The sequence below is a fragment of the Strix uralensis genome, chromosome 10 (assembly GCF_047716275.1).
Source record: "Strix uralensis isolate ZFMK-TIS-50842 chromosome 10, bStrUra1, whole genome shotgun sequence".
Taxonomy (NCBI): domain Eukaryota; kingdom Metazoa; phylum Chordata; class Aves; order Strigiformes; family Strigidae; genus Strix; species Strix uralensis.
Genome location: NC_133981.1, coordinates 17,229,254 through 17,256,574, shown reverse-complemented (window position 1 = coordinate 17,256,574; position 27,321 = coordinate 17,229,254). Strand labels below are relative to the sequence as shown.

General features: G+C 42.8%; 1 protein-coding gene across 2 annotated transcripts; it reads left to right on the top strand.

Annotated features, from left to right (window-relative positions):
* The first annotated feature begins 50 nt into the window (after nucleotides 1-50).
* RHOA (ras homolog family member A) lies at nucleotides 51-26,628 on the top strand. 2 transcript variants are annotated; one of them, XM_074879394.1, is made up of 6 exons: nucleotides 83-209; nucleotides 7,760-7,889; nucleotides 18,316-18,473; nucleotides 21,180-21,300; nucleotides 24,591-24,721; nucleotides 25,707-26,628. In XM_074879394.1, exons 3-6 carry the CDS (start codon nucleotides 18,318-18,320, stop codon nucleotides 25,878-25,880), a joined length of 582 nt encoding a protein of 193 aa, XP_074735495.1. In that variant the 5' UTR covers nucleotides 83-209; nucleotides 7,760-7,889; nucleotides 18,316-18,317; the 3' UTR covers nucleotides 25,881-26,628. The 2 variants fall into 2 exon arrangements, with proteins under 2 accessions (XP_074735494.1, XP_074735495.1); XM_074879393.1 differs by lacking the exon at nucleotides 7,760-7,889 and having other exon boundaries at nucleotides 51-209.
* Nucleotides 26,629-27,321: the final 693 nt, after the last annotated feature.

The following is a 27,321-nucleotide window of genomic DNA, read 5'->3' as shown; positions in this document are numbered from 1 at the left end:
ATTGGCTGCAGGACGGGCGGGGGCGCGCGCGGGCGCGCGGGCCGGCGGCGGGCGGGGCCGGGCTGAGGGAGCGCAGCGCAGCGCCGCGCCGCGTCGCGCCGGGCCGGTGAGCGCGCACGCCCCCGCCCCGCCCGTTTCCGTTCGCCGCTGCTCGAGCTCGGGCCTGTGGAGCAGGAAGCGGCGGGAGCGAGACCCAGCGCAGGCCGCAGGTACCGGGGCGGGGGGACGGGGGGCTCTCTGCCGCCCGGGGAGGGGGGCGGCTTGCCGGCTTTCCCCCTCCCTTCGTGGTGCTGCCGTCGCTGCCGCCGCCGCCGCCGCCGGGTGGGGCCCGCCCGCCCCCGCCGGGAGCCCGCGCCGCGGCCTGCGGGCGGGGGCGGACGGGCCCGGCCGAGCCTCTCGCCGCTGCGTCCGGGCGGCACCGCGCGCACAAAAGGGGAGGGTGTGTGCGGCGGCCCGGCCACCCCTCGGAGAGCCCCCAAGTTTCCGGGGCCGGTAACGGGGCCTTTTCCGGGCGGCGCGAGCGGGGGAGGGGCGGGCGGGCTGGGGCGCGGCCCCGGGGGCTTCCCCCCCGCTGGAGCTGCCCGCGCCTCGCCCGTCCCTCGGCGCCTGGGCCGCTGTGGGGACCCCGCTCCCGCCAGCTCCGCCGTGGGCGGCATGGAGGCGGCGCTCACCCCCCCCCACTCCCCGCCGTGGGGTGTGACACGAGTGGGCACCGGGCGGTGGGGGTGACCCGGCTGACTGGCAGCTTGTTGTGGTGACGTCACCCGGGCGCGCGGGAGGCGCCGCCACGCCGGAGCGCGGAGTCGGGCCGCGGGGGTGAGCCGGGGCCTCGGGCCGCGCCCGCACGCGTGGGCCGCCCGCGAGCCCCCCGTGCGCCCCGCCGCGGCGCGGGGCCTGCCCGCGGGGCGTTAGCTCCTGCGGAAACGCTTCCCGGGTTTTGTTCGTGTTTAAACTTTTAGCCAAGGAAGAAATCGCTTTTCGGAGTGTTCACTGCAAACTTTTGATTCTGGTTTTTTTTACCGTAGCCGAAGCCGGTGCAGCCTCAGCAGGCCGAGGGCACGCGGACAAGTGTGTAGCAAAGAGCTCGGGTTTGGTTTAAACTCCGTGTGGCCCAGCAGCTTTACTTTAGACTGAAAATTACCCAGTTTTAAACTGTGCACTACCTAAACCTTCTTTGCCAGGAAACTAATTCCTTCAGGGGCGAGAGGAACCTCGAGAATACTTCACTTGTGTCTGGGTCTAAAAAAAAACCCCAAAACTTATTATAGACGTTTACAGAGTTAAAGACGTTACAGAGACTCAGGACAAAGTATTGGCCCCAGTCAAATGATGCCTTAACTACTTTGATATCCCTTTAAGTCTGACTCTGCGAGGTGTCTGGAATGGGGGCTTGTTTGTTTTTAGTTGCTGCCTCATATCCAGCTTTTGTTTCTCTCCCAGTCCAGTTCACCTGTTTGTGGCAGGGAACCCTTCATGGGCAGTGGTTCCCACCCGCTCTTTTTGTATGTGATGCAGGATTCGAGGAAAACACCTACCTAGGGAATGTTAGGTTTGTTGTTGCCTTTTTTCTTTTTTCCTCAGAACTTAGACTAAGTAACAATTCTGTCTCTGTGATTTTAAAACAGTGCACATCTAAAAACAAAGTTTTATAGCCCTCTTTTTATCTCAGAAATCTCAAAAATTGGTTTTACTTGACCTAAATGTTGTTTGTGACTCAAAGTATTCAATTCTCCAATAGCTTTATTTTGGGATTTTTTTTTCAGAAGGGAAATAGGAAGTCTCTCCCTCCCTGAAAAGATTGTTTGTGAAAATACTTTCTGTTGAAGGCTCTTCTAATACATCTGCGTGCCTTCCTCCTGCCCTGTTCTAGCCTCACCCAGGTCTCCAGCCACACAGCACTAGCATTTCTATTTCAAATATGCAGACTAATTCTGGCTCTGATTTGGACCAAGGTTGCAAGTTTAAAAAAAGAAAAGTTGTCATTAGCCTTATTTCATTTTAATTAGTTCACTGTAATGCTTAACAGCATATTCAGCATAAATGCTTGACATAAATTAATTTTAATGGGCAATTTGTATCATTTAACACTAGAATACGTGGGGTTTTTTTTAAATAATTTCTCAAGATGTAAATGCACCTTCATACAGGGGCAAAAGAAATTCAGTCACAGCTCTAAGCTGAGCAACTCTTATGTTATCCCTCCTAGTTCACCGAACTCACGCTCTGGCCGAGTGCCATAGCAATCGAGCGCCAGAGGCGGGGAGTTCTCTGAGCCAGGAATTGACAGTAAAAACATCCTAAATGATCTTAACTGCCACCAGGATGTGGGACTAGCGATGGCTCTTCAGATAAACAAATTCCCAATAAAAACAATTTGATAGTTTGGAGTGGCTTAGAAATATCATTGTCTTTCCTCATTTTTTTAAATGGTAACTCTTGTTTTTCCTACTTTTTACACCTCATCTTTTTCTCTCAGCCTGTTTACATTGCCCTGAACCCTGCTGGCTCTTTACACCATTTCTGTGGTCCACTCCACCCTAGAAATTTCTGACCTTGACTGCTACCTTCTCACTAGCCTGTTGTATCTCCTCATTCAGTCTCTTTGTAACATTTTATTCCCTGCTGTTGTGGTATCATTAGGTTCTTTCCAAGACTCCACCCAGACACCATCTTTTACCTTTTATACTAAACTCTAATCTGGCTCATTTGTTATTTCATGTCCATTTAAACTTTTAGGTACCACTCTGTTGTCTTAGGATTTGTCTTCAAATGCAGTTTAACTGGTGGGGAGGAAAAGTTTCATCAGTTTGAGTTTTGAGTTCATGAGTTTGAGGAAGTTAGCATGTTGATAAAGGCTAGCCGGCATGCCCTTTAAATCTTAAATTGATCCGTGATGAGTCTCTCCTTGTAAGCAAGTAATAAGGGCGAAACCCCATAGTACAAAAAGTGCTGTGCAAAATAAATGCACCAAATGACAGCTTGCCTTCATTCCCAGGGATACAGCTATGCAAATGCACACAGCTGAAAGCACAATGAAAATCCTCTGCTCCTTGCCTATTGGTGTGATTCCTCTCCTGTAACACTGGACACTCTATAAGTAGCTAGGTAGCTAAGTAGAAAGAGTAGTTGCTTATTACTTTTGGGTTCATCTCAAAAGTAAGCCAGATATCCCAAAAGACTTTCTCTGGTACGGTGGTTAAGTTACAATTGCTTTAAGCCATTTTACACCACTGTTAGGTGTCCGGGTGCCTTCTGGCCTTGATGTGATCTCTGTTCTCACCTCATTCTGAACTGTGAGTAAAAAACTACCAGAAGCATAATTGGAGTTGGTGGAGCAACTCATGTGTCCATCCTCTCTTCTGTCCTTTTCCTATCAACATGTTTTCACTTGAGAAGGGCATTTGAGACAGTAAAAAACTAAGATATCCATAGACCACCTTTTAATTAAGATACTTGCCACCCACTGTTGCATACACACAACTAACAGCCAGTCCTTCCTAAGTGAATCATCTAATTAAACTAATCAGAACAAGGTTCACTGTCTTTCTCTGACCAGCCTTCATGACCAAGCTCCCTAGTAGAAGGAACAGATGGAGAGTCACTAGTATATCAAATAAAATTGGGCAGTACGGCCACAACGGATATGAGGTCTTTCTTTCCTCAAGCTCTGACAGTTGTAGGGTTTTTGTCTGCTTTTTTAAATTGTTGTTTTTAATCAGAAGCAGGGCTGAATTCAGTCTCTTTGCTCAGTTAATTAGTGGTGCTTTGCAACAGTAAATAGTTCTGTCTCACCTGACTGTGTACAGACTGATTGAACTGTCATGTTTGGAGCAGATCGCTAGTGTGGATGTGTACAAAGTGATTCCCCCTCATCATCACCACAACAGTTTTAAGGAGGGTTGTCTTTGTGTGTGTCAGTGGTTTGAAAGAATGAGCAGCTTTCCAAGTACCAGTTATCACTGTTTGCATTCTTTGCTAACATTTCATTTTTCTTCTATTTTACACCTGGGGGCACTTTCTTCTTCTCCTTCTATCTGCTCTGTTGAAATTGTGTGAGATGAGAAGGCCATCTAACAGTAGCATCTTGACTTGGTACTGACAAAGTGAATTGGCTCGTTTCTTGAATCTCAGTCCAAAAGCTGTTTGGAAAGGCTGGGTTCCATGTAAACCACAGCAGAACTAGGCTTCTGCGCTTGAAATTGAAAATGTTGTTGGGAAGATTTTAAATTATACTGTGGAATGTTGACAGATGAGAATGAGCATGCAGTTTGGGATAAAGAAAGTATTAGAAATAAGAATACAGCCTTCAGAAAGTTCAAGTCATGAAGTTGACCAGAAAAGTAAATAAGAACGTGAACTCTGGCAAGTCAAATGAAAAATATAAGGGCCCGCCAGAAAGACTCTGAGCAACATCATTCTAATAGCAAAAATAAATACTATTTTCCAAATACATCAGAAGCAAGAAAGGTGGTAGAGTCTGGAGGGCCAGTGGCTGATGAAAAAGTGAAAGAAATATTTGATGATGATGATGTCAGTAGAAAGTTAAATGACTTATGTGCATTCCTGTTTACTGTGGAGGAGTCCAAAGAGGTTCATATGCCAGAAATTCTCTTCGTTGGGAACTGGACTCACTGGAAGATCTGTCTCTGCTTTAAGTGTCAGCAAAGAAGTTCTTAGAGCAAAGTGATAAATATAATTACGAAATGCCAAGACCAGATGGTGCTTGCCCAAAGGAAACTCAGGGCTGAAATGACCAAATTATTAATTATGCTATGTAACTTCTCACTTAATGCCTTGAAGCCAGGGAAGTAGAAGATGGCTTACACGGTAGCAGTTCTTAAAGATAGTTCAGCAGGATATCTCAGAGTTTAATGCCTTTTTAAAAAATAAATTATAAAAAAAAGTAACCAGATGGACTAAAAACTTATAGTGGGAGAAAGTCAGTGTGGCTTTGGAAAGGAAACGGTGCTGCTTAAATCTACTGGAGGTTTTGGATGACTCAACAAGCACAGAGAAGGGAAGTTTGGGACAAGAGAAGAATAGAGATCTGTGTTACACCTATACTGTTCAGCATACTTCTGGTGAGAAAGGTGTTGAGTAGTAAGGGAAGAAAAGATAGGAGCTGATCAGGAAGAATTGTAGCTCATCCTTCTCACACTGAATTACAGGCAGTAAATGTCAAATGAAATTAGTTCCAGATAAATACAAAGCGGGGGGGGGGGGGGGGGGGGGGGAGAATCTTTGTTTATGCACCGATGGGGTGAAAGCTAATTATTGCCACTTAAGAGGAAGAGCTTGTCATAATTCTATGAAAATGCGAGTTTAATGTTCAACAGTGGTTATATAAGCATATATGAGGGGCTTTGGAGAAAGGAATAAAGAAGAAAACAGAGCTCTCAGTTCTTTAGTACACTGCTTACTGTGGTTTAGTGAAAAGGAATATGGACTTTGAGGTACAGTGCAACTGGAAAAGCAAAGAAGAGGCTGAGAAGAATAATCAGGGCTAAGGAATGGATTCCATACAAGGGATGCTTAAAAAGATTTGAACCCTTCAGCTCGGCAAAGATATGACTGAGCACAGTCTGGTCTAGATCAAAACCAATGGTGCCTCTCCTGCAGTCTGTACTGAGACCGCAGAATGCAGCACCACAAAGTGCTTTGAATGACAACGATTTACACGGCTTCAGAATCAAACAGATTAAATCACAGAAGAAAATGCCATCAAATGGGCTGTTGAGCACAAAGATTAAAAAAACAAAGAATACCCCCAAGCTGGAAACTGAGAAAATACACTTGCAGAGGAATCAATGCATTTGCTCTTTCTCTTACTCTTAGTTTTCTGAAAGACCTGCATCTGTCAGGCAGGGTGCTGGACTTGATGAGTGTTTGATCTGAAGTAGTGTATTCTCAGATTCCTTGTCGTGGGAGAAGGAACACAGGTGAGAGTGTCAGCTATGGGTACAAAAAGATGATTGTCTGGAAGAGTTAGTGTTAGTTTCCCTTGTCCATAAGTGCCTCTGCTCCCAGCTACAGGGCAGCGGTGGGTGCCTAAAGACAGAGCCATCTCGCCCAAGCAGAACCTGCCTTGTTCGGCATGTGGGTGCCCCGTGTCCCCTTTGACGTGTTGGAGGTGTCTGGGAAGAGAGAGTACTCAGAAAAAAAACTGGCACAAATGCAAAGCGTCTTGCAGATTGCACACAAGTGGAAATCCACAGATCTACTATAATTACCTCAATATTAAGCCCTAATCTCATTTTGTGCAAAGTAATCTTGGGACTTGTATTGCATAAGAGAAGTGCTCTCGTAAGTCATTTTACATACAGATAACAACGATCTAGTCAGTAGGGACAAAGTAACAAGAATGTTAAGTGAGGGTGGAAGGACAGCAATGGCAGCCACAGATCCTGAGGGCAAAACACTGCTTTCTGCCTTTGTAGTCCCAGCTTCACCTCCAGCCTTGGAGAGGGATTTGTCATGGTAGAGTAAGGCAGGGGAGAAATGCTGGAATTAAGACTTCTTCCCTGGGTTCTGAAATGGTGTTAATTTACTAATTGTATAGACAGAGGGAGATGAACAGCATAGGGGTGAACTTTGCAGATAGTAGAGAACAAAGAAAACTTGTAGCAGACAAGGAGGGCCTTGCTAAGTTTGGTGTTTGCAAAACAGGATGCATGGTGACGATGTTAAGACAGAGTTTTGCTTGCACATATTGCTGGTTTAGTTTCTAACAATTTTGGCTTAAACAGGCTTAAAAAAGATGTTTCAGTAACCTTCTTTTGTGATATTTTTTCCCCAATCAAGTGTTGAAAGCAAATTAAATGACCTGACTTGGAAAGGAAATGAAGGCATCTGTTTTGTTTGCACTTAAAAAACAATGCAAGAAAGCTCTACAGATGAAATAGGAGAAGAGTAGAAACTGAAAGTAGAAAATACAAAACAGAAGCTCGAAAGCATGAAAAGTAACTGGGAGAAAAAAAGGATCTCAAAGAGGAATCTATGACTAAAATTATGGATCTGAAAAGTTGAAATGTAGTAGAAACAACAAAGCCTTGCTGTGTGCCCTGCTGGGGGGCCTGCTTGCCTTTGCTTTGAACCTGGCTCATCCCGTGTGCCCTTGTCCTTGTTTTAAAGAACTCTCAGGCCCCAGCTTTTCTCACCCCTGCTTAGGATCTTGTAGAAGTGTCTGTAGTTGTTTTCTTTCTTGGTTGCGTCTCTTCCAGATTGTCCTTTTTCCAGTTCAGCCATAGTTGTTCTTCATACGGGTGCTGTTGTATAGTTTAATCATCCCTGTTGGCCTGCTTTGAGTCATTTACAGTTTCTTTATAGCCTTCTGACATGGGGAGGATCACAACTGCATGCAGAGTCAAAAGATGCAGGTGTGCTTGTGGATTCCTGCATTAGCTTAATGTTTTCTGTTTTGTTCATTCTTTTCTAGTTCTTAGTACTGGATTTTTTCAAATTTTTTTATCTCTTTGGAGTGTTGAGCTTGTATTTTAAAGGAATTAACTATATAACCCTAAAATATTGCCCTTGAGTAGCAGTGATCAGCTCGCAGTCAGTCCATCATTTCATATGGGAAGTTGAATCTGTTTTTTACCTTGTGTATCACTTCACATTTACCTATTTCAAATGTTACTGCTTAGGCACAGTCTGTTAAGGTTCTGAAATTCATCACAGTAAGCCCTTGCCTTCATTACCTGAACATCTTGGCATCATCAGGAAATTTTGTTGCATTGCTATTTTTTCCTCACTTTTTCAGGTCATTTAGGAATGCTGAGTTGTGCTGGTTCCGCTGGTGGTCTTCTGTGAGAGCTGAGCATTTCTTTCTGCCTGGTTTCCTATCTTTCACCAGTTATTTATCTGTACACAGGGAACTTCCCTGTAATCAGGTATTTTGACTATCTTGTTAAATAAAAAAAGTTTGAATGCTATTGCACACCTAATCTGACCAGATTTGGTAACTGACACCTCTGTTTTGATATATATCTCAGCTCTGACGGATCTCTGGCCTCAGAATGGAGGGGTTTTATATATTATTTTTTTTTCCAGAAAGTTCTTTACATACTGCAGCAGTTTAAGGAGTTTGAAAGAATGCTAATATGCAGTAATAATAAAGAGAAGTAGGACAACCTTAATGATTATAATCCCATCAGACTGAAACATCAATCCCAGGTACAATAATGGAATAAGTAACAAAGTGTTCAGGAAAGAATTAAGGCAATGTCACTCAACCTGGGCTGGGGGAAATAGAAACAATTAGTGTTAATTGTTTCAGTTTCGTTCTTAAGTACAGGTTTTTCATCTTAGCCTTCGGTTAGCACTTGACAGTAATTGCACGTCATTTTCAGTGAGAAACTAAGCCAGTACAAAATCAATATGGTTCATATTAAATTTAGTAGAAAGAGGACAGCTTTAAAAGGCAAGTGGAGACTCAAGTGAATCTGTGTCTAGTGAGAACATGAAGGAGTTAGCTCTTGGGCTGTATTTCTTACCAGTGTGGTAAGTTGTGGAAAAAAACACAAAATACCAATATGAAGAAGTTTGCAGAGGGCATATAAATGAGGAAGTGACAAATAAAATGTCATTGCTAATGCAGAAAATGTAACTAACTGCTCGAGCAAGAAGCATGGTAGGGGATTCTCTGTTATCACCTATTTTAAAGTCGAGATAGTCTGCACTTGAGTTAACGCAAGGAGTAAAACGTGTACCAGGGAATGACCAAGCTGTGGCTTGTTTGCACTTGAAATGCAGCTCAGGGTGTGGTTCTCTGATATGGCGTGAGTGGATGTAACAGCACACCCTTGTCAAAACGGGGGTGTCTCCCTGGGCTCCAGCTCCTGGGGCCTGTGTTGCAGCAGCCCTGGTGCATCTGGGGCTGTGATGGACAGTGTGGAATGGGAAGGTATACGGTGATGGGCTGCCAAGGGCCCTCTGGGCTGAAACACTTCACCGTGACACCTCTACCACTTTGTTACTCCTTATGGTAGGAGCAGCCAACTGATAGATCAGCCAGTCACTACTGTCAAAGGTGTAAAGGTATTAAAAAAAACCCCAACAACTCTATGCTAGGATGCTTCAGCCTGGAGAATCTGTTACATGAGCAGCAGAAAGAGTGAGTGAGGTAAACTGTTCATTCTCTTTCCATTTAGGAGTTAGGAGGCAGTAAAAGAAACTAATAGGGACAATCTTGAATTTGAAGGAAGTGGCTTTACACACAATGTGTAATTAAGCTGTGGGAACTCCCTCCAACAGGATGCTGTGAGTGCTGGAAGTTTACATGGGTTCAAAGGGAGTCTGGACAAGCTCATGGAAGAGAAATCTGTTTGAGGTTACCAAATTCATGGGATCCACATCTGACCCAAGCTGACAGTGGTTGGAGGCTGAAGAGCATGGAGAGGGAAGCTTCTCGTTCCTTTTTCCTCTTCTGTAGGAATCCACTCCTAAACTGATCCTGAATGCCAGGCGCTGAGGTGAAGAGACCTAAGTCCCAAGCCCATGTACCTGTTTTTATATGTATGTAGGCCTGTAATAAAGGATGGTGATCTGTGAGTCTCCAGGTGCAGGAAATGTAAGTTTAGGTGCAGGGGACGAGTTGGTCCCCATGTCAGTGTCCGTGCAGGAGCTGCTTGCGGGACACAGTGCTGGGTGTACAGGGTTGCACAGGTCATGGCTTGGGCGTTTTAACAAAAGATAGTTTGTGTGTTCCTGGGAGTGTTTGATTGTGCAGAGGCATCATTCCTGTAAAGCACTGACGGGTGGGCTGTACATGGAAGGAGAGCAAAGCAAAATGTTGTGTTGTTTCCTGTGCTGGTTAGAAATTGTCAGAATCCAAAGAAATTTTCTTCTCTGAGAGTCAGATGAATTGTATGTTGTCATACAGGATTTATCCTGAAGAGGAAAGCAAGGGCAAAGGCTGTAATTTGATAGGATGAATCCAGCTTTGAGACTTCACATGATATCTCAGATTAGACGTACTATGTCCGCATGACACTCAACACGGATCTAGTACTGACTGCCGATTCAGGTTTCCTCAAAAACTTTGCACTGGCAGGCTTTATGCTGGATGAGGTACCTCCTACCCTATCGCAGCCATCACAGAGGCAGCATAAACAACACACTGTGTGTTTAACTGAAATGCATTGTATGCCCATGCCTGTTAAACACTAGTTTTGTACTTTTGGATAACTCTTTATGACTGTATAAAATTAAACAGTCATTAAGGGTTCACCAGGGCTGGCACTGAACCAGTGTTGTTAAGACCTAATGCAGTTAAGCTGACACTGCTCCCAGTTCTGGTGATGTGGTACAGAGAGGCTTGAGCTGGTTATCTGTGGAGTTAGCTGAGACCTGGTGAGGTTTATTAGCTAGGCTTGCTCCCAGTTTAAAGCTGGCTCTGGAAATGTACAGCTATGTTTGCAAAGCACTTTTCCCAAACTAGTAAAACTTGCCAGACTTGAGCATGGTTAACACACAGTCTTAATAAACTGCTAGCATAAAGCTGAACGCTCTGCTCACCCTGTCCAAGGACCTTCCTGAAGGACCTATGTCCAGTATTTTAATCCCACTGGATACTACACTGACCTTCTGTGTCATTTTTTTCAATTGTACTTCAATATTGTAATAGAAAATTTCTGTTTCACTGTGGATTACATTTAATGTGCAACGTCAGTAGCCTGCCCTGCGCTTTGCCAGCTCTGGGACTTTTTTCAAGTGTTAAATTTCATATGTAACCCTCCCCAAAAAAAACCCAGCAGATATCTTTTTCTTACCAACTGCTCCCACATAGCGCCGTAGTTGGAAATAGGCCTATTTTGCAGTACTGTCAAACTGCTTTATGTGCTGGATGCTGTAAGGAATATAAATATAGTTGTTTCCCAAAGGCCTTGTTAGCAACGCTTTAAATAATGTGGCTTATCAGTTTATGAATGCAAGTGTCCACGGGCACATTTGCACAAAATTAAGTAAATTTCAATTATTGAAATAAGCTGTGTTGACTGCCTTCTTTATAGAAGTAACTGCATTCGTGGTTTTAGTGTTTGTATTCCAAAGGCTTGTAATTGAACTGTATTTCTACCCCAGTAATACTTGATTTCAAGTTGTACAGGGTACCAAATGAGCAAGATCACTCTGCGCAGGGAGTTCGTCTAGCTTTACTTTCAGTGCAGCTGTACAGCTGAGTTCTATTCTGGATGTCTTCAGAAATAAAGACAATAAATAAGTGGTCTCTTGCAGCATGTTTTGGTGTATGTAGTTCTTCCAGGATCTTTTAGGAACCCTGTAGCAGGAGCATGGGTTATATCTAACTCCTTTATGTGTCTGAATCACCTTTCTTCTTTTTTTTATTCTTTTCTAACTCTTATTGCAGTCCCATGGTTGTTCGCTACCCATTTTGCAACTTCAGTAGAGGTGAATTGGGGTCATAGTTTCCTTTAATTCACAACTATTGCTATTTCAGAGCATAGCCCATCCTGTATGGGTTATGTGGAAAAATAGTATGATAGCATACACAGGAGCTGATTTAAGGTAGCATGAATAGTGTTTCAACAGCAAACAGCAATGTTTCTGACATTTGTTTATACATGATTCCACTAATGAGAAGCATAGTGGAGAAAAAAATACAAAATGTTGCTGACATTTTCCATTGGGACTTCAAAAGAGGAGAACGTTGAGATGCTTGCCTCCTGTTGCCAATTAAACAGCTGGGAGATGTGGGAATCCTGGATTTTGCTCTAGAGGAGGGTGGACTTCAGCGGTTATGTCCTTCTGCATTCCTCCTGGCCTGTTTGCCTGCCCCCTCCCCATTCATGGCCTTTGGACCATTTCCCCCACCCAAATGCTCCATGTTCAACCCCAGTTTCTTTACTGTTCTGTACAGCTGCCCTAAAAGCAGACCCGTTTGCTTCTGGGCTGATCTGCTTTCTACTTCAGACTGGTTTTGTAGTTCTCAGTCTTGGTGCCAGACCTTGCTAAACAACCAGAAAAAAACTGTGGGAAAAGCCTGCTCATCCATGTCCTCTTCATCTCTGGAGTCTTTGGGGAAACTCATTCCTCCTCCCCCTCAAACTTGGACAAAAGTGAGTATATTTTAAGAGTAAATTCAGGTCCTGGTGCAGAGGCAGTTCTCCCCTGTGGTAGGTAGAGGGCAGGGCTTGACTGGGCGGGGTGGGGGACACTTAGTAGGGTTTCAGCTTCTGGTCCCTCAGCCTTGCTCTTGTTCCTCCTGCTGGCCCAGGGCAGGGCTGACTGAATGAAGGGGGAAGTGAAGCAAGTGAGAAGAGTGCCAGGCTGTAATTCACTCAATAGCAAACTGTTTAAGTGCTGAGTGTGGAGAAGTCAGCTGCAAAGCAGTCTTTACAAGATTTCAAAACCCTTGCTTTCCAACATTTTGGTTTTAAGGACTTCTGCAAGATTAGGTGGGAAAGAGTTTAAAGGATGTTTCCTCCTCAGCATCAGAAACATTATTAATGGTCCTGCTGAACTGCTTCTGCTGAGTTCTTGCTAACAGCTGCAGTAATCCAGATCTTTTTTGACAAAACTGTGCATAATACAAGAGATCTGCCCATATGGCATAGCAGGCAATATATAAGTTGGTAATAGTTGATTGGTAATTCAAATTAAATCTAGTCAGGATACCTATGTGATGGTAAAGGGCTGTTTCTTCCACCTTATTACTTTCTCCAGGATGAGATCCAGTGCAAGACAGGCAAACCCGGCATGTTTGTTACCAGCTTATCCAACTTCAGAATGTCAACAGCGTGTCCACAATCCTCACTCGTGCTGTGTGGCCTTGGGATTTGCAGGAAGAGAGGAGGCACTGGAAATGTTGTTCTTTGGAAAAATAAATAGCGTGCTGAAGAAAAGAGACAAATTCCATTGCAGTAAACAATAATACTTGTTGGGGGGGGAGTACATTTAAAACATGGAAAAAATATTTTTCCCATTTCTTATTCTTCTGGACTATTTGCTAGATTCTCTTAACAAGCAGGGCTTTATACTGCATGAGTCTTGGAGCGTCACTGCACTTAGAAATAGCAACTTCATGTAACAAGGATATTAGTGTGGCAACTCTCAGCAAACAGGAGCTCCTTGTGTTGTAACCTCCTGTGATGTTAGTGGGATTGAGTAAACGATGTCTAAAGCTCTTGTAATACCTGTAAAAGGCACTAGTCTAGGTTGAGGAAATGTCATAATTGAATCTTTTCCATTCAGATGAGTCACTCGAGTCGTCTTGTGAGAGTTTCCACTTTGAATCTAGCAGACTAGCTGGTTTTAAGAATCCTATAAATGCAAAGGTGGGAGGAGTGGTTCATTTAAGAGTAGGAAAAATTGCAGATATGTCGTCTTGCTGCAAAAGATGGCACAGATTCCCCTAGAAGATCGCTGCAGCCATTCCATTGCACTAATTGGGATAGGATATTTCTTGGACAATGTTCTGTGTGCATCATCAGTGATGCTCTTACAGCAGCTTTCTGGATTTCTTGGTCTCTCTCTGTTCTATGCATTGTGTAAAAGGATCGATGTGCAGTACTTGCGTTCAGTTACAGTGAAGCAATGGTAGCTTGGATTTGGTCTATTTGTATATCCTCTTAGGTAGTTCATGTAGTTTTTTTATCTCTGAATGTAGACACATGCTCACTGGTGACAGGCTGTACTGCAGCAAATATTAACTTGCATATAACGTAAGTACTGTACATCTTCAGTGAAACTTTTTAGGCTAGCAGAGTGCTTTTTGATTCCTGTCAAAACATACTGCTGGTCAAAATTTGATGTAATTCCAGGCTTCAGAATACTTGATTAAGAAAAACAGAGCATGTCAAAATGCAGCAGAAAGATCCAACTGCTGGGAATGCTGTTAGTGTTGTCTTTGTGATAGGCACCATGAAGACATAGCTCCATTCTAAGCAATCAGTTTTTTCCTCTGTTGTGCTATGGAGATGTTGCTTGTCTGAGTGTTTGCCAGACCCGAGAATCCCTCATAGCTACCCACTGGATAGAAATGTATTTATTTTAACTGAAAATAATGAGCTAAAAGATGCTGATCTGTACACTGAATCTCTAAATTGGGAAATTATTATGGTAAATATGCTTAATGCATGGATTATGGGATGCTGTTGCGGTGGCCAGATATCTGCTAAAATTTGAAGAATAAATACAGGGGGGTTGGACATGTAGCACCACTAGAACAATTTCCATATGCATGGAGACTTTCAGTGATACAGACAGGGTGAATCTGTTATGAGAAGAAAGCTGGGTGCAGGCCCAACAGCAGTGTTCCATCCTTGAATATCCACATTTTGAATAGAAATGAAGTATATTGTTCTGGCAGCATGTAAGGGTTCAACCTCATTAGTAGAGAAGAAACTTCAAGCTGTGAAGTTTTTAACCACTAATGTCAGGAAGAAACAAGCAGTTGCAATGTTTGGTGACTTCCTTCCAAGGTTGATGGAGGAGTCTGTCCAGTGATCGCACCTGACATCAAGGTGTCTCTGTCTACCCAGCATTTATAATCTGAGCTGTTTCTGAAAGTTTGTTGAGGTCCATAACCAAAGTAGCCTCAGCCTGTGCTGCGTGCCCAGGGGAACGCTTGAGGTAAGCAAATTGAAAGCAACTCCTAGGGCTTTGGAGACAAGTGAAAGCTTCAAGATATAAGTGGTGATCTTTGCATCTTGAATTTGTTCCATGGACATTATGCAGAGGGAATTCTTCTGTGGTAATGCTCTGGGAGGTGAAACTAAAGTAAAAAGATGAGGATGCCATAGGTCACTAAGAAAAGATAAGGTGGTTGAGGCTTTTTGTGAGCATCTTGGCAGGATCTAATTACCTAGATGTCTGATGTACTAGATTCAGCAGGTTTGAGATGTGCTGGTGACTGTCCTGCACATAAAACTGTGAGCAGGGGAGGGTCTCATGGGGTGGATCCCAAGCATTGGGGAGGAAGTGGTTGAGCAGACACTGCTGAAGGGCACCTCAATTGACAGAGTGGTCTTCCACATTGGGTCCAGATAATGTCAACAGATCTCGGGAAAGATTCAGGCAGGGGGAGTTTTGTGATAGGTTTTTCTCAGGAAAGAGATATTGAGAGCAAATAAAACTCCTGAAATATTTTTTTATATATAAAATTTTCAATTTTTATATATAATTTCCCTGGTTTTTTTTAGGGAAGGTTTTCTAGAAAAGCACTACATTAAATGATATTTTTACAGAGTTGTGGCTTTCTTGTAGACCTTAGGCATAAGTATGTAGAAGGCCAAAGTATAAAATGAGATTCGACTGGCAAAGAACACTTTAAAAAAAAAAAAAAAAAGGCTAGAGTCACAGAAGTATTTAGAGGAAGATAAAGGAAGAGTTTATCTGATAATCCACGGAAAAAGACAGTTATCCATAGGTGATGCCAAAAAGGTCACCTGCCCTAGATGCTGTTGCAGTAACAAGTGATCAAGGGCCAGAGCCCCAGCCGCTAGTACAGAAGGGAGAAGGAGGGAGGATACTGAGGAAGGACAGGTTATCCCATTCTGTCATCCACCTACTTTGTCTCCAGTGTGGTTTCATCAATGACCTAGATAATTATCTGTGAATCATGATTATTAAACTTGCATCTGAGAAAGGCTATGATTAATCTGGAGGACAGAGCTAGGACTTGGAGGTAGAATAAAGCATTGGTCAGAGGAAGGTAAAATAAAAGCATGACAGTAGAACACTCAGCTGTGTGAATAGAGACCAACTATGTAGCAGCTCTAATGAAAAAAGATCTGGGAGTTATCATGAATTAAAAGCTGAATGTATCAACAGTGTTGTTTTCTGGGGAGAGGGGAAAAAAAAAAAGTCATACACTTCCAGTATGGTGTTTAAGCAGCAGTATATCCTGGCAGATCAATACAATAATCCTTCAGCTCTAGTTAATGTTCATAAAGCCCTAGGTGAAATACTGGATTCAGCTTTTGGGTTCATGCTTTGGTAAATTTGTGCCAATTGGACTGTGCCCAGAAGGGAGCAACAGGAAAGTCTAGAAAATATGATTTACAGAGAAGGCTTGAATAAACTGGAATTGTTTGCCTGAAGAGAAGACTAAATGAAGGCAAGTAGTCTCAACTGCACTAGGGAAAGGGAATAATCTGTTCTCCTGTGCCTATGACAAATAGGATAAACAGTAATGGGCTTACATTACATCAAAGAAGGTTGAGGATACATATTGGGGGAAATTTTCTCCTAGTAAATATTGTGGAGCACAGGAGTGGATGGCTTCAGAGTTTTGTAGGACTCAGCATTACAGTTTTGAAGGGCAGATTAGACCAAGCTGGCAGTAGGTAGAACTTGTAAGTAGTTGACTTGATACAGAAGACAGATGATTTCCAGTTCTGTAAAAATCAAATATTACCATTGCTAGAAAGTTTTCAAAACCATCTAAAACCACTGAAAGAAAACCTTTTTAAAGCTTGGATCATTTTAAACCTTCCACAAATGTAAAAATAACCCCAAATCCCGAAGGTAAATAAGTTGAATGTGTGTATATGTATATATTCACAGGGTGAAAGAAGCTCATGTTAGAGATAGGTTTGGATTACTTGAGCAGTCGTGTCTGACAAGGCTGTGCTCTACAAGTCCTTGAGCCTTTGCTGCCTGATGCGCTGAAATGGTCCTTCTCTGTTTGCACCTGGAGCAGAAGTACAGAATCTCTGTAATATCCACTGCTTCTTCATCACTGAATAGTACTAAAGGCTGCTTTTAGATGGTTAGTTTTACCTTTTTACTTAATTTCGTAAGGCAAGAGAAGAGATGGAAAGGAGAAAATGTTTTTGCTATGTTCTTTAATTCTCTTCTGTGCTTCTTCGAGCCCTTCTCCCCTTGCCAGCAGCTCTAGTTGTCCTCACAGAGCTGTGTACTGGGATTATCATGGCAAAAGTTAACTCACAAGGGTGCTCCCTCTGTGGTATTTTGGTCATGCAGTGGTAGGTATTGTGGTGGTGTTGCTGTTTGCTCCATTTCCAGGAAGCTTCATGGGATGACTAAGCAGCTTCCCCTGGAGTGCCTTTATGTTATGGAGAAGAAAGTAGTTATGGTTCTGTCCTCATTCCAGCCCCTTGTAGCCAGGTCACTCCCTAAATCTCTGGCTTGTTCCTGCAATGGTCAGAAATAAATGCCTAGGGAAAAGAAAGAAGAGAGCAGGCACATATACAGTACTTCCCAAAGTACTCTCTTGGCTTCAACATGCTTTTACTATGAAGATTTTTTAAGGCAGGTGTGATTTCTGCATTCTTTAACTCACATAAGAAGCTTCTTCCCTGTACTTGCTCAGTCCTCTTTAGGCCTGTATCAATTTCTTGTGTCCATAACATCCTCTTGTTGGGAGTTCCCAAGGCCCATTGCCTTCTGGTGGGCTTGAACCCTTTTCTACTGTCTCTGTAACAGCCCCCTTGCATTCATCTGTGGAAAGTGATGATGAACAATCAAACCCTGTCCATACTGTTTGGGCCACTTGGGACTTTGTAGAAATTTGCCAAATTCAACACAATCATCTCCTTCAGTCTCACCCTGACTCTAGGCTTTCATTAAACCTTTTCAAGCTTTCATACCATCTTTTTGAGGCCAGAGTTAGCTGTGAGCAAGCCATGGATTTGTATGGTCCTGGTACAAATCAGTACATTGAACAGCAGAGATCTGTGTGGAGCAGCACGGTGGTGACTCCCCTGTGTCCCCCTTTTACTTAATGTAAGCTGATAGCAGGCTTTATTAACCTGGTAACAGCAATGTCCAGGAAAGCAGATTGAGGAGTGGGATGTGCCCTTCTAAAATCCTTTACAGCATGGTGGTTGTGATTCAAGGAACAGGCTGGTTACCTCGAGATCCTTCAGTTGGTGCTCTGACGTGGCAGCAAATGCTCCTCAGTCCAGCTGACTGGCACTTTGTAGTTAAGACAGCTCAGTGTGACAAGAAAATGTTACTACCCTTGAATTGAATCATCTCTTATTTGATTACCTAGAAGACGCTTTTCCGAAGGTGCTCTTGGACAGTGCTGCTTGCTGACTCGCTATGTCTAGATGTTCCTAGCTCAACCTTTAGAATAGGTCAAGAAATGCTAAACCAGACTGGTCTCCTCTGTTGTTTTTGCACCCAGTGCCTCGCCAGTGTGTTGACAAGTTCTGGGGAGTGTTTTTCACAAAAGGATGGGAATTTGAACTCATGTGATTCCAGATACCTCTCTGAGTCTCTAATGGACATGTAGACCCAATTTAAAAGTTCTTATTAATTGAAAACTTAGTGGTTGTTAATTATTAGCATCTCAGTCATCATTTAACAAGTCATCATTTTGTTTTTCAGCTATGGCAGCCATTCGAAAAAAGCTGGTTATAGTGGGTGATGGTGCCTGTGGAAAGACCTGTCTGCTGATTGTATTTAGCAAAGACCAGTTCCCTGAAGTGTATGTTCCCACCGTCTTTGAAAACTATGTAGCAGATATCGAAGTGGATGGAAAGCAGGTATGTCCACACTTCTGTAATGGTCAAAATGAACTTGCGTTTAGTCAGAATAGCGTGGAGATCTCTACGCTTCTTTAATAAGTGCTTAGTACACATGCTTAGTGCTTATGTTGTAAGTATATTTTTAAATATTAAGCATGTTCCTGCGGAAAAAATACTGGCCTTGCTAGAACCTGGTCATATCCAATGTTTGTTTAACATCCTATGTCTAACCTTAAACAGGTTGAGATTCTAAAAACTGTACAGTTACTCCAAGTAAAACGTTGCAGTAGGTGGGAGGGGATGGAGCATTTCAAAGATGTGCCTACATGCTGAGGACACAGGGCTACTAGCCTTTGGACTTGTGGAGTACCTGTTTTGATAGGGACCCGGTATTGTGTTTAATAAACACTAGTTCCTGGAGAGAGTCTCTTTTATACCCATTTCTGGCAACATGTAGGATCCTCTTCAGAACAGATGACTGACAGGCTTCAAAGGGATTTGGTTTTTGAAGTGTACATCAGTGTCATCTGTCCTACGTGGTCCTGCTAAGAACACAATTCTTAGCAGCCAAGCATACCCGCAGCTCACGGGGTTTCACTTTTAGTTTGTACTTTAGTAAATTAATCATTAAAATATTTAATTTCAGTTGCAAATATTTTGAAGATCAGTTTTCAATCTGTGTGACCTCTGAGCCTTCTGTTTGCTAAGCAAACATGCCAGACACCTGCTCCAAGAGGCAGTTTTCAGAAGGCTGCTCTCTGAATGCTGGATAGGTTGCCTTCTGCATTTGTCACGCAAGGTAGTGTGTGACGTGTAAAATTGTCACTTTCCAGGATACTGCGGAAGCACACGAAGCAGAAACTTTGCACCTTGAAAGCTCAGCTATTTTCAGACCCTTGTAGGCAGCCATGCCATATGTCTGTTTTGTTACCGTAACCACACAGAGCTGACCTCAGTGCCATGGGTGCTCATGTCAAGCATGTGGCAGGTTTTGACGCTGGTGATGCTGAGCTTCCCTGTTTTGCCCCTCGCTGCGACATGTGCCTTTGCTCTGGGTTCAGGTACAGTCAGACCATCTTTCAGTCAGTTCTAGTTCAGATGCAGTGACAGATTGATTGAAACTGTTCAGTTTTGATCCTGATTTGAGAAAAAACTTTTTGAGCTAGTTGGGGGCTTTATGTTAAATTTGATTTACTCCTCTTAAGGCATGGATTATTTGTGGTTTTAGTTATGATAGTTCATGCTATTTGAGTCTAAAAAGAGCTTTGCTCTCCCATGATGTGAATGAGTAAAAAAAAAATAATTTAGACTTAATACTAGAACATGTTTTCTCCCAAAGTGACAGTTTCAGCAGTTTCTATATTGTATCTTAGACTCTAAGGACTACTGTTCAAAATATGTACGATATCCATTTCTCTCTTATCACCTAGTCAAACTTCCTCTTTTCCCTTCTGCCTGACTCTCTGCATCTCTGAATGGGTGAACAGGGAGTCATGCCCTATCAGCTATATGCAGCCAGTATCTAAATAAAAATTGCATGAGCAGCTTGAGCAGTGTGCTTTCTGTTGTGGAAATGCCACCTGATTTTTTTTTTTTTTTTTTGTAACTAGACAACATATTTTGTCCAAATACTTTGTCTTCAGAAAACTTGATTTTAAAAGTTTGTAGGAGAGCAGTGCTTAGGACTGTTCTGTTTGATAGTCACTTACCTCTGTTTTCCTGGAAAAGCATTACCAGAAATGTTCAGAAGCCATGTGAAGACTAAACAGTGATGGTACAAGATGCATTTTTTTAGATGGAGCAAAGGAACTGATTCCAGTGTCGTGTGAGGGAACCCTCAACAGACATCTCTGTAAAAAATACAAACATTTGCCACAAAATTCACATTTGCAAATGCAGACATGACTCTGAGAGGAATATTATTTCTGAGTGTAATGCAGAAGGATTTTTTTTTTTTTTTAATAAGAGCTTAAACAAGAAGGAACCCACTCCATTGCAAAGGCAGATGCATCAGAGAATCTCAACCAAGAGTTTACCTTAAAAGTTTGATTCTAGTTTCTAGATTTCATAGTTTAAACATCAGCTATTCCTTCTGCAGTTTTAAACAATCCTGTTGGGATGTTCTCCCCTAGCTCCACCATAACTAGAAATATTGAGAACATTAGCTACTTAGTTCTTAGTAACAAGAAGCTTTACATACAAATCAGCTTTATTTCCAAGCAAATTGCAAGTGTACATTTCTGCTGTGGTGGAGTTTTAATGAATTTGTGCACAAATAAGTACAGTCTTGACATTTCTTAGTCACTACAGGTTCCAGCTGTAAACCGATTGAATATGTGCCTAATCCTAAAAGGCATATACTTAGAGAGTTTGCTTTCACTGAAAACTGCTATTTCTGGAATGCTTATCAGAGAGATTCCCAGCCCTTTGGAGCCGATTCCCTTCGATTCTTCTGTCTTGCTTTTCTGCTGGTAGCTTTGACACTGGTAGAATTGACACTGATCATGGATATAAAAGAAAGTCTCATAAGATGCAATAAATTGATTTTTGGAGTTACGGAACGTAAAGTTTCTAATAGTTCTCCTGTCAAAATGGTTTGTCTTGTAGTCTCTTCCTTTTGAGTGGTGTTGATTGAAATATTTTATCCACTTCTCTTGGGTTACTAGCTTCTGAATCAAAACTTCCCTGCTGATCTGGCTAACTGCCTTGATCTTTCTTCTGCAGGTTGAGTTGGCTTTGTGGGATACAGCAGGACAAGAAGACTATGATCGACTTAGACCGCTTTCTTATCCAGATACTGATGTTATACTTATGTGTTTTTCAATTGATAGTCCTGATAGTTTAGGTAAGTAGATCACTAATTGAATTGGAACTACATCTCTGTGTCGCTGTATTCCCCTTGGAAATCATGCTGTAAAATACATTTTCATGTGCTGTAATTGATTGAGAGCATTCCTAGTTTCAGAACTCAAACTGGTTTGAGTGTAGTTTTCAGGCATTAAGATCTTAAAGGAACCCGTATTTTTCAACAACGCTGAGCGGCAGTTTGTAAACCTCAGCAGCACACTATGTTTAGCCAGGGCTCTGCTGCAGAATTTGAGCAACACTTAGCAGGGGGGCTAGAGCAGCCTCCCTGGCCTAGATCAGCACCCCCAGCCTGGCAGTGTTCTCTGGTGGGCCAAGGCCGTGTGCTGGTGTGCTCGTCCCTCGGGAGGTGCTGCTTTGGTGACCCCGAGCAAGCAGGAGGGCTGTAGCTGCACTCTGCTGTGTCTGGGAGCCCTGTCACTATGTAAGGTGTCCACTGAGCGGTATGGCCTGACTGAGGTTAGATTTTTTTTAATTTTTTCTCCTTGAACATTGTAGTTCTTATACAGTTGAGACCATGCTATATCCAGGAAAACAGAGTAACTTCCTTTCTGTGTAAATGGGAAAACTAACTTTGTGCTTTCATCCCTTCTACCACCCCCACCCTCTCCTTTTATGCTAACGAGATCAGCTTGAAACACTGAGTTATTAATCCCAAATAATTGGGGTTTTTTGTTGTCTGCTTGGTGGGTGAAAAACATGAGCTAGAGCCATACTGGAAGGGGGTTTGCCCTGAAAGGGGGGTGGCTCTCCCTGGTGGAAATGTCAGAGGATGGAGATTTATACTCTGCTAGTCTGCTTTCCGGTGACTGACATCTGCTTGTGATGGAGAAAAGAGTTGGCTGATTTATGATTTCTGAGCTCCGAAAACATACGTTTCAAAAATCTGTGTATTAGATGGGCACCTCTTCTGTGTGGAGTCCAAGACTGAAATCATCACTGATTGATTTATAAATCTGATGCATAGATATTGATGTATTTGATCTTACAAAGACATTTTTGGAGAGGGCAAGGAGGAAGAGAGAGGTACTCTTAGTTCTAAGACTCAACATCTCTGGAACTTTGATTTCTGTCCCTTTAAAATGATAATCCATCCATCCATTGTAGTCTCCTAAACAAATACATCATGGTAGCACTTTCTCAAACACGTGAATTTCTGTAAAAGTTCCCTTATTGACTTCTCACCAGTGGGATTTGTTCACTGGTGGCTGTTTGTGAGGTTTCTTACTAGAATGCAGATAACATTAAGGTAGATGTTTAGGTACATCAGTTCTGTGCGTGTATGACCAGCTGTATTCTGACAAGAACCTTCTGTACAGAGGTGGACTGGTACTTGTTTGTAACTGGTCAAAATGATGTCCATGCATTGGGCAGCTCCTAGCCAGGAAAAGTGAGACACCCCTCTGCTTTGTCTGTTAATGACAGGTGTCAAATGATTTTAACTAGTGCTCATAAATGGGATACCAGTTCTATCTTAAATGTATTAAACCACTGAATCTTTTGGAGTTTTCTACTGCCAGAGTGATCACAATCACTAAAAGCTGTCCTTAGAGAGGCTTTTTTCCTACACCTCTAATCTACCTTATGGATGAATCCTGCCTCCCAGAGTTGTGTCTTGGGAAGAAACAACAACGAGATGAAAAGGAACCAGGAAGCACAGAAATGCAGTTAATGGAAGGATTAGTCCTGAATGCAGCTACCACACTAGTTGAAAAATACAATTCCTGCTGCAGTTCACAGAAAGTTTGAGTAAATGAGCAAACAAAATATTCCGTAAGATGTTACAGTGGCATTACAGTCTGATGGGGATAATGCTTGGTAGCTGCTCAGTCTCATTTCTCACCATGCTGCCGATGGGTAGCAGCCATTGAACGGGCGGTCGGCTGTGAAAATGTCTTTCTAGAAAAATCAATGCCAGCTTGACACCTGGGAAATCCTGATCTCTCTCTTCATCACTACCACCTGATCCTGTGTTTAGAGACATCTTTCATTGTCTTCGTCTCTCTGCAAAACAATTTGAGGTTTAGTTGGCAGCAGTGCTGTGGTTGTACCCGGTGTGGCTGTTAACAGCTACACACAAGGTTTGAGCTGTGCTCACTTCTACTGCACATGCTACTGCCCTGGCAGCTGGAGAGCTGACCAACTGACCGCCCTGGAAACAAGAGGGGTTACCGAACCCTGGAGGCGGGGGGAGAGGGGTTTAATGAAGTCAAGTCTGATCTTGGCTATTTTTCCCCCCTTCCTGCTCACCAGTATCGGGGCGCCTGTGTCCCTGGGAGCAGTGAACTGCCAGACAGCTCTTCAGGTGTGCAGCGTCTAGAGGCCAGCACCCCCTGAGCACCCCGGGTGCAGCTGCAGAATTTCTGGTTTGGATGTAATGCAAAAACTGGCTTCAAAATGCTTGTCTAAGTTGCTCTTTCAAGCGAGAAAACAATGCCATAATAGTGAATGTCTCTTCAAAAGCTGAATGGAATTTCGTGAAGATAAAAAGGGGTTATGTAGCCTGCAGGTACATCCACTGGTGAATCTCAGATGTCTGAGAGCTGCTGAAAGCAAAGTTGAATGTTTTGAGTTGTTCAGCACTTCCTGCTATACAGAATTTTTCAGGGGTTTGCTTTCAAAAGCCCTCAGGTCTCCATTTGCAGCTCCATTTAAAAAGAAAGTCAGGTAGGGAAGGTTATGTTAGGGGGAAAAAGTTTCCTGTATATGAGTGCAGATTCATTAGCTGCAGATCGGGAGAAATGGCAATCTGCAAATGACTTACACAAAGTCTTTGTGCATCTTTAATTAGTGTATAGAACAACGTTTCTGCTACAGTTAATGGGAGAGTTCAGAGTGGTTGTTTGATGTTGCTTTTTAAAAGGAACAAGTGATGTAAAAACTTATGCTTCAGGTTCTACCCATCTTTAGCTTCTGGAGATAAATAAAATGTTTTTCTTGAAGCAAAATATTCCATAATTCTCTACTTCAGAATTCTGCATGCTGTTCTTTGACATACCTTATGCTAACCCTTGTCAAGTAGCTACCAAGAAACGTAGAGAAGCCAAGAGTTTAGGTGTCCTTTGGCCTTAAAATTACCATAGACAGGCTTTGTCTTTTTTGTGAAGACCAGAACAGGTCTATTTACTTCTCAAGGTAAGAGTAGAAAAAAAGGCATCAGTGTGGATTAGCAAGGTAAAACCACTCAGGCAGTAGCTTTAAAATAAAACTCTCCCCAGAAGTGAGTTTTAGTACAGTCTTTCTTTTTTTTTTTTTTTTTCCCCCCCCCAGAAAACATCCCAGAGAAATGGACCCCGGAGGTGAAGCATTTCTGCCCCAACGTGCCTATCATCTTGGTAGGAAACAAGAAGGACCTGAGGAATGACGAGCACACAAGACGAGAGCTGGCCAAAATGAAGCAGGCAGGTTCCTTTCTGATAGTCTTACAGCAAGTGAAGAAAGTGTATAGTGGTTGTACCAGAGCATTAAATGGGCATCTGCAGCTTGCTGCCAGCTTCCTATGGGCTGCGAAATGAACACTTACCCATGGCAGAAACCAGAAAGTATATATTACCTTTAATTGAGTGTTTCTTTTTTCATATATGGAGATTTAATTTTTAGCAAAAGGCATTCTCAACAATGAAAATGGCAATATTGGGTTACTAACTCAGCTGCTGTCTGTGCTGGAGAGCTGGATCCCTGAGGTAGAAAGGAATTAATTAGGAGACATCAACACATCAAGTGCATGCGTGCTCCAGTTGTTCTTTATTTTGTGTGTTCAGGATGTGAAAGGAAACAGTTTTATTGCTAGGTGTTTTGAGGTGATAACCTCATTGCTGAGCCTATCACTAGGTTTCATTTTCAGATCATGTCTGAAAGCCCCAGCTTGGGTATGGGACTGCAGATACTCTGCTCCGTCCTGGAATTTTTGCTCCTGTTGCATAATATTTGTTTTTATACAGAGACTGAGGCATTAATTTGGGGATTTGTTCATAGGCTTTTGTTACAATTGTGGCAAAGGGTTGCATAAATGTTTCCTCTGGAATAAGGAATCTTTTGCTCAAGTTTCAAAGGGTCTTGTGGCCTTTAAGCTCAGAGGTGTTAGAAAACCAATTGTGTCCTCAAGCGTTGGCACAGTATGCAAATATACACCCCCTCTGTGTAATCCAGGCTGAGGTGCGTGCTGCATCTTGAGAAAATAAGCAAATTTTATTTAAAATCTGCTTTTATTATTTAAAGGATCACTCTCAAGGGAGCAGTTAATTATTAACTAACCAAGTACTTATGTGCATTTAACCCAGAAATTCCTTTGCCTTTGTTGAGCAGGTGGGTGGGAGAGGGAAGACTGGTGCGCTTCGTCGCTGTGGCTTTGGGTTGTTCTCAGCTGTTGCTTTTGTGTTGGTACAGGAGCCTGTCAAACCCGAAGAAGGAAGAGATATGGCAAACCGCATTGGTGCATTCGGGTATATGGAGTGTTCGGCAAAGACCAAAGACGGTGTGAGGGAGGTTTTTGAAATGGCCACTAGAGCTGCTTTGCAAGCCCGGCGTGGCAAGAAAAAGTCCGGGTGCCTTCTCTTATAAAGGGTGGCCAGAGGAAGATGGCCAAAGCAGCACCCTGCACTTGAGTAATTTTGAAGTGCTGTTTATTAATCTTAGTGTATGATTACTGGCCTTTTTCATTATCTATAATTTACTTAAGAGATTTAAAAATCGAGTCATCTTGCTACCAGTATTTAGAAGCCAACCATGATTTTTATAACAATCTGCATCAAATTCATCTGTGCACCCAAGGTTAACCTCAACATTCCTCTAACAAACCTTTTCTGCACTCACAGGATATGCCAGGCGCTAATTGAAGACAATTCTCTATCTTCTTTCTTCTCTCTAGAAAGAGAAAAAGCTGTCAACACAGAGGATTGGTCTGTAACTACTTTATAACTAACGTCCTATTCTAATTGAGTACAACAGTTACATGGCTGTATGTGGAATCAAGTGTAGCTTCAGTGCTATCACATTTAGGAAGGTCTGATTTTCATGGCTCAGTGGTGTAAAACATTAGTTTGAAAATGTGATCACTCTGAAATGACCAAGTCCCATTCAGCTAAGGAAAAGTGAGGGTTCTGTGGTTTCATGTTAGTTACCTTTTAGTTACTGTGTAATTAGTGCCAGTTTAAATGTATGTTACCAAAAATAAATCTATTTACCCCAGCTTAGATGTAGTATTTTTTGTATAATTGGATTTCCTAATACTGTTACTTGTAACCTCTGCGTTAAGGTGTTCTGGGTTTTTTAAGAAACTGTATTTGAAAATAAAGTCCGATGGAAAGCAGCTGATCCTCTTCCCCTGTTCATTTGTAAGAGTCTGACCCATTTGAATGATTTGAGTGGTCTGCACACCCCAGGAGGCGTTTTTTTCCATGACGTGCTGTAGAGATGAGAAAAGACAGCCTGCTCACACTCAAAGCTTCTGAACTGTTCAGTTGCCTTAAGTTCATTGCTGGACCCAGTTTCAAAACTTAAAAAAAAAAAAAAAAAAAGAAACTTTTTGTGTAAGTTTGGTTACCATGTAGTGATCAGACTCCTAACCTGTGAACTTCTTGCTGTTCTGCAGCCAACTAAACTCTTTCTGTATTTTCATTTTTCCAACAACTAATAGAATAAAGGCAGTTTTCTAAGCTCCCTGTATCCTGGTGTCTGTATTCCTCACTCTGGGTTTTTGGCCCAGCTTCTGACAGCCTGAGTCAGAAATACCATTTTTGATACAGCTGTGATAGGATCCATTGAGCAGCTGCAAGTGCTTGAGTACTTATTTTTGTTTCCCAGCAGTGATACCCATCCGCTGCTCACAGCGGTTTCCCAACGCTGCAGCAGAGCAGAGGTGGAGCCCCTCGCCCCACCTGGCCCCTGCGGTGAGTGGCAAAGCTTCCCAGGAGCTTCTTTTGATATTCAAACCAGATGAGAGTGCACCAGTTGAGTTGAATTTGGCGGTGTGGAGCACGGGAACAGAGGAGCAGGAGGCGGC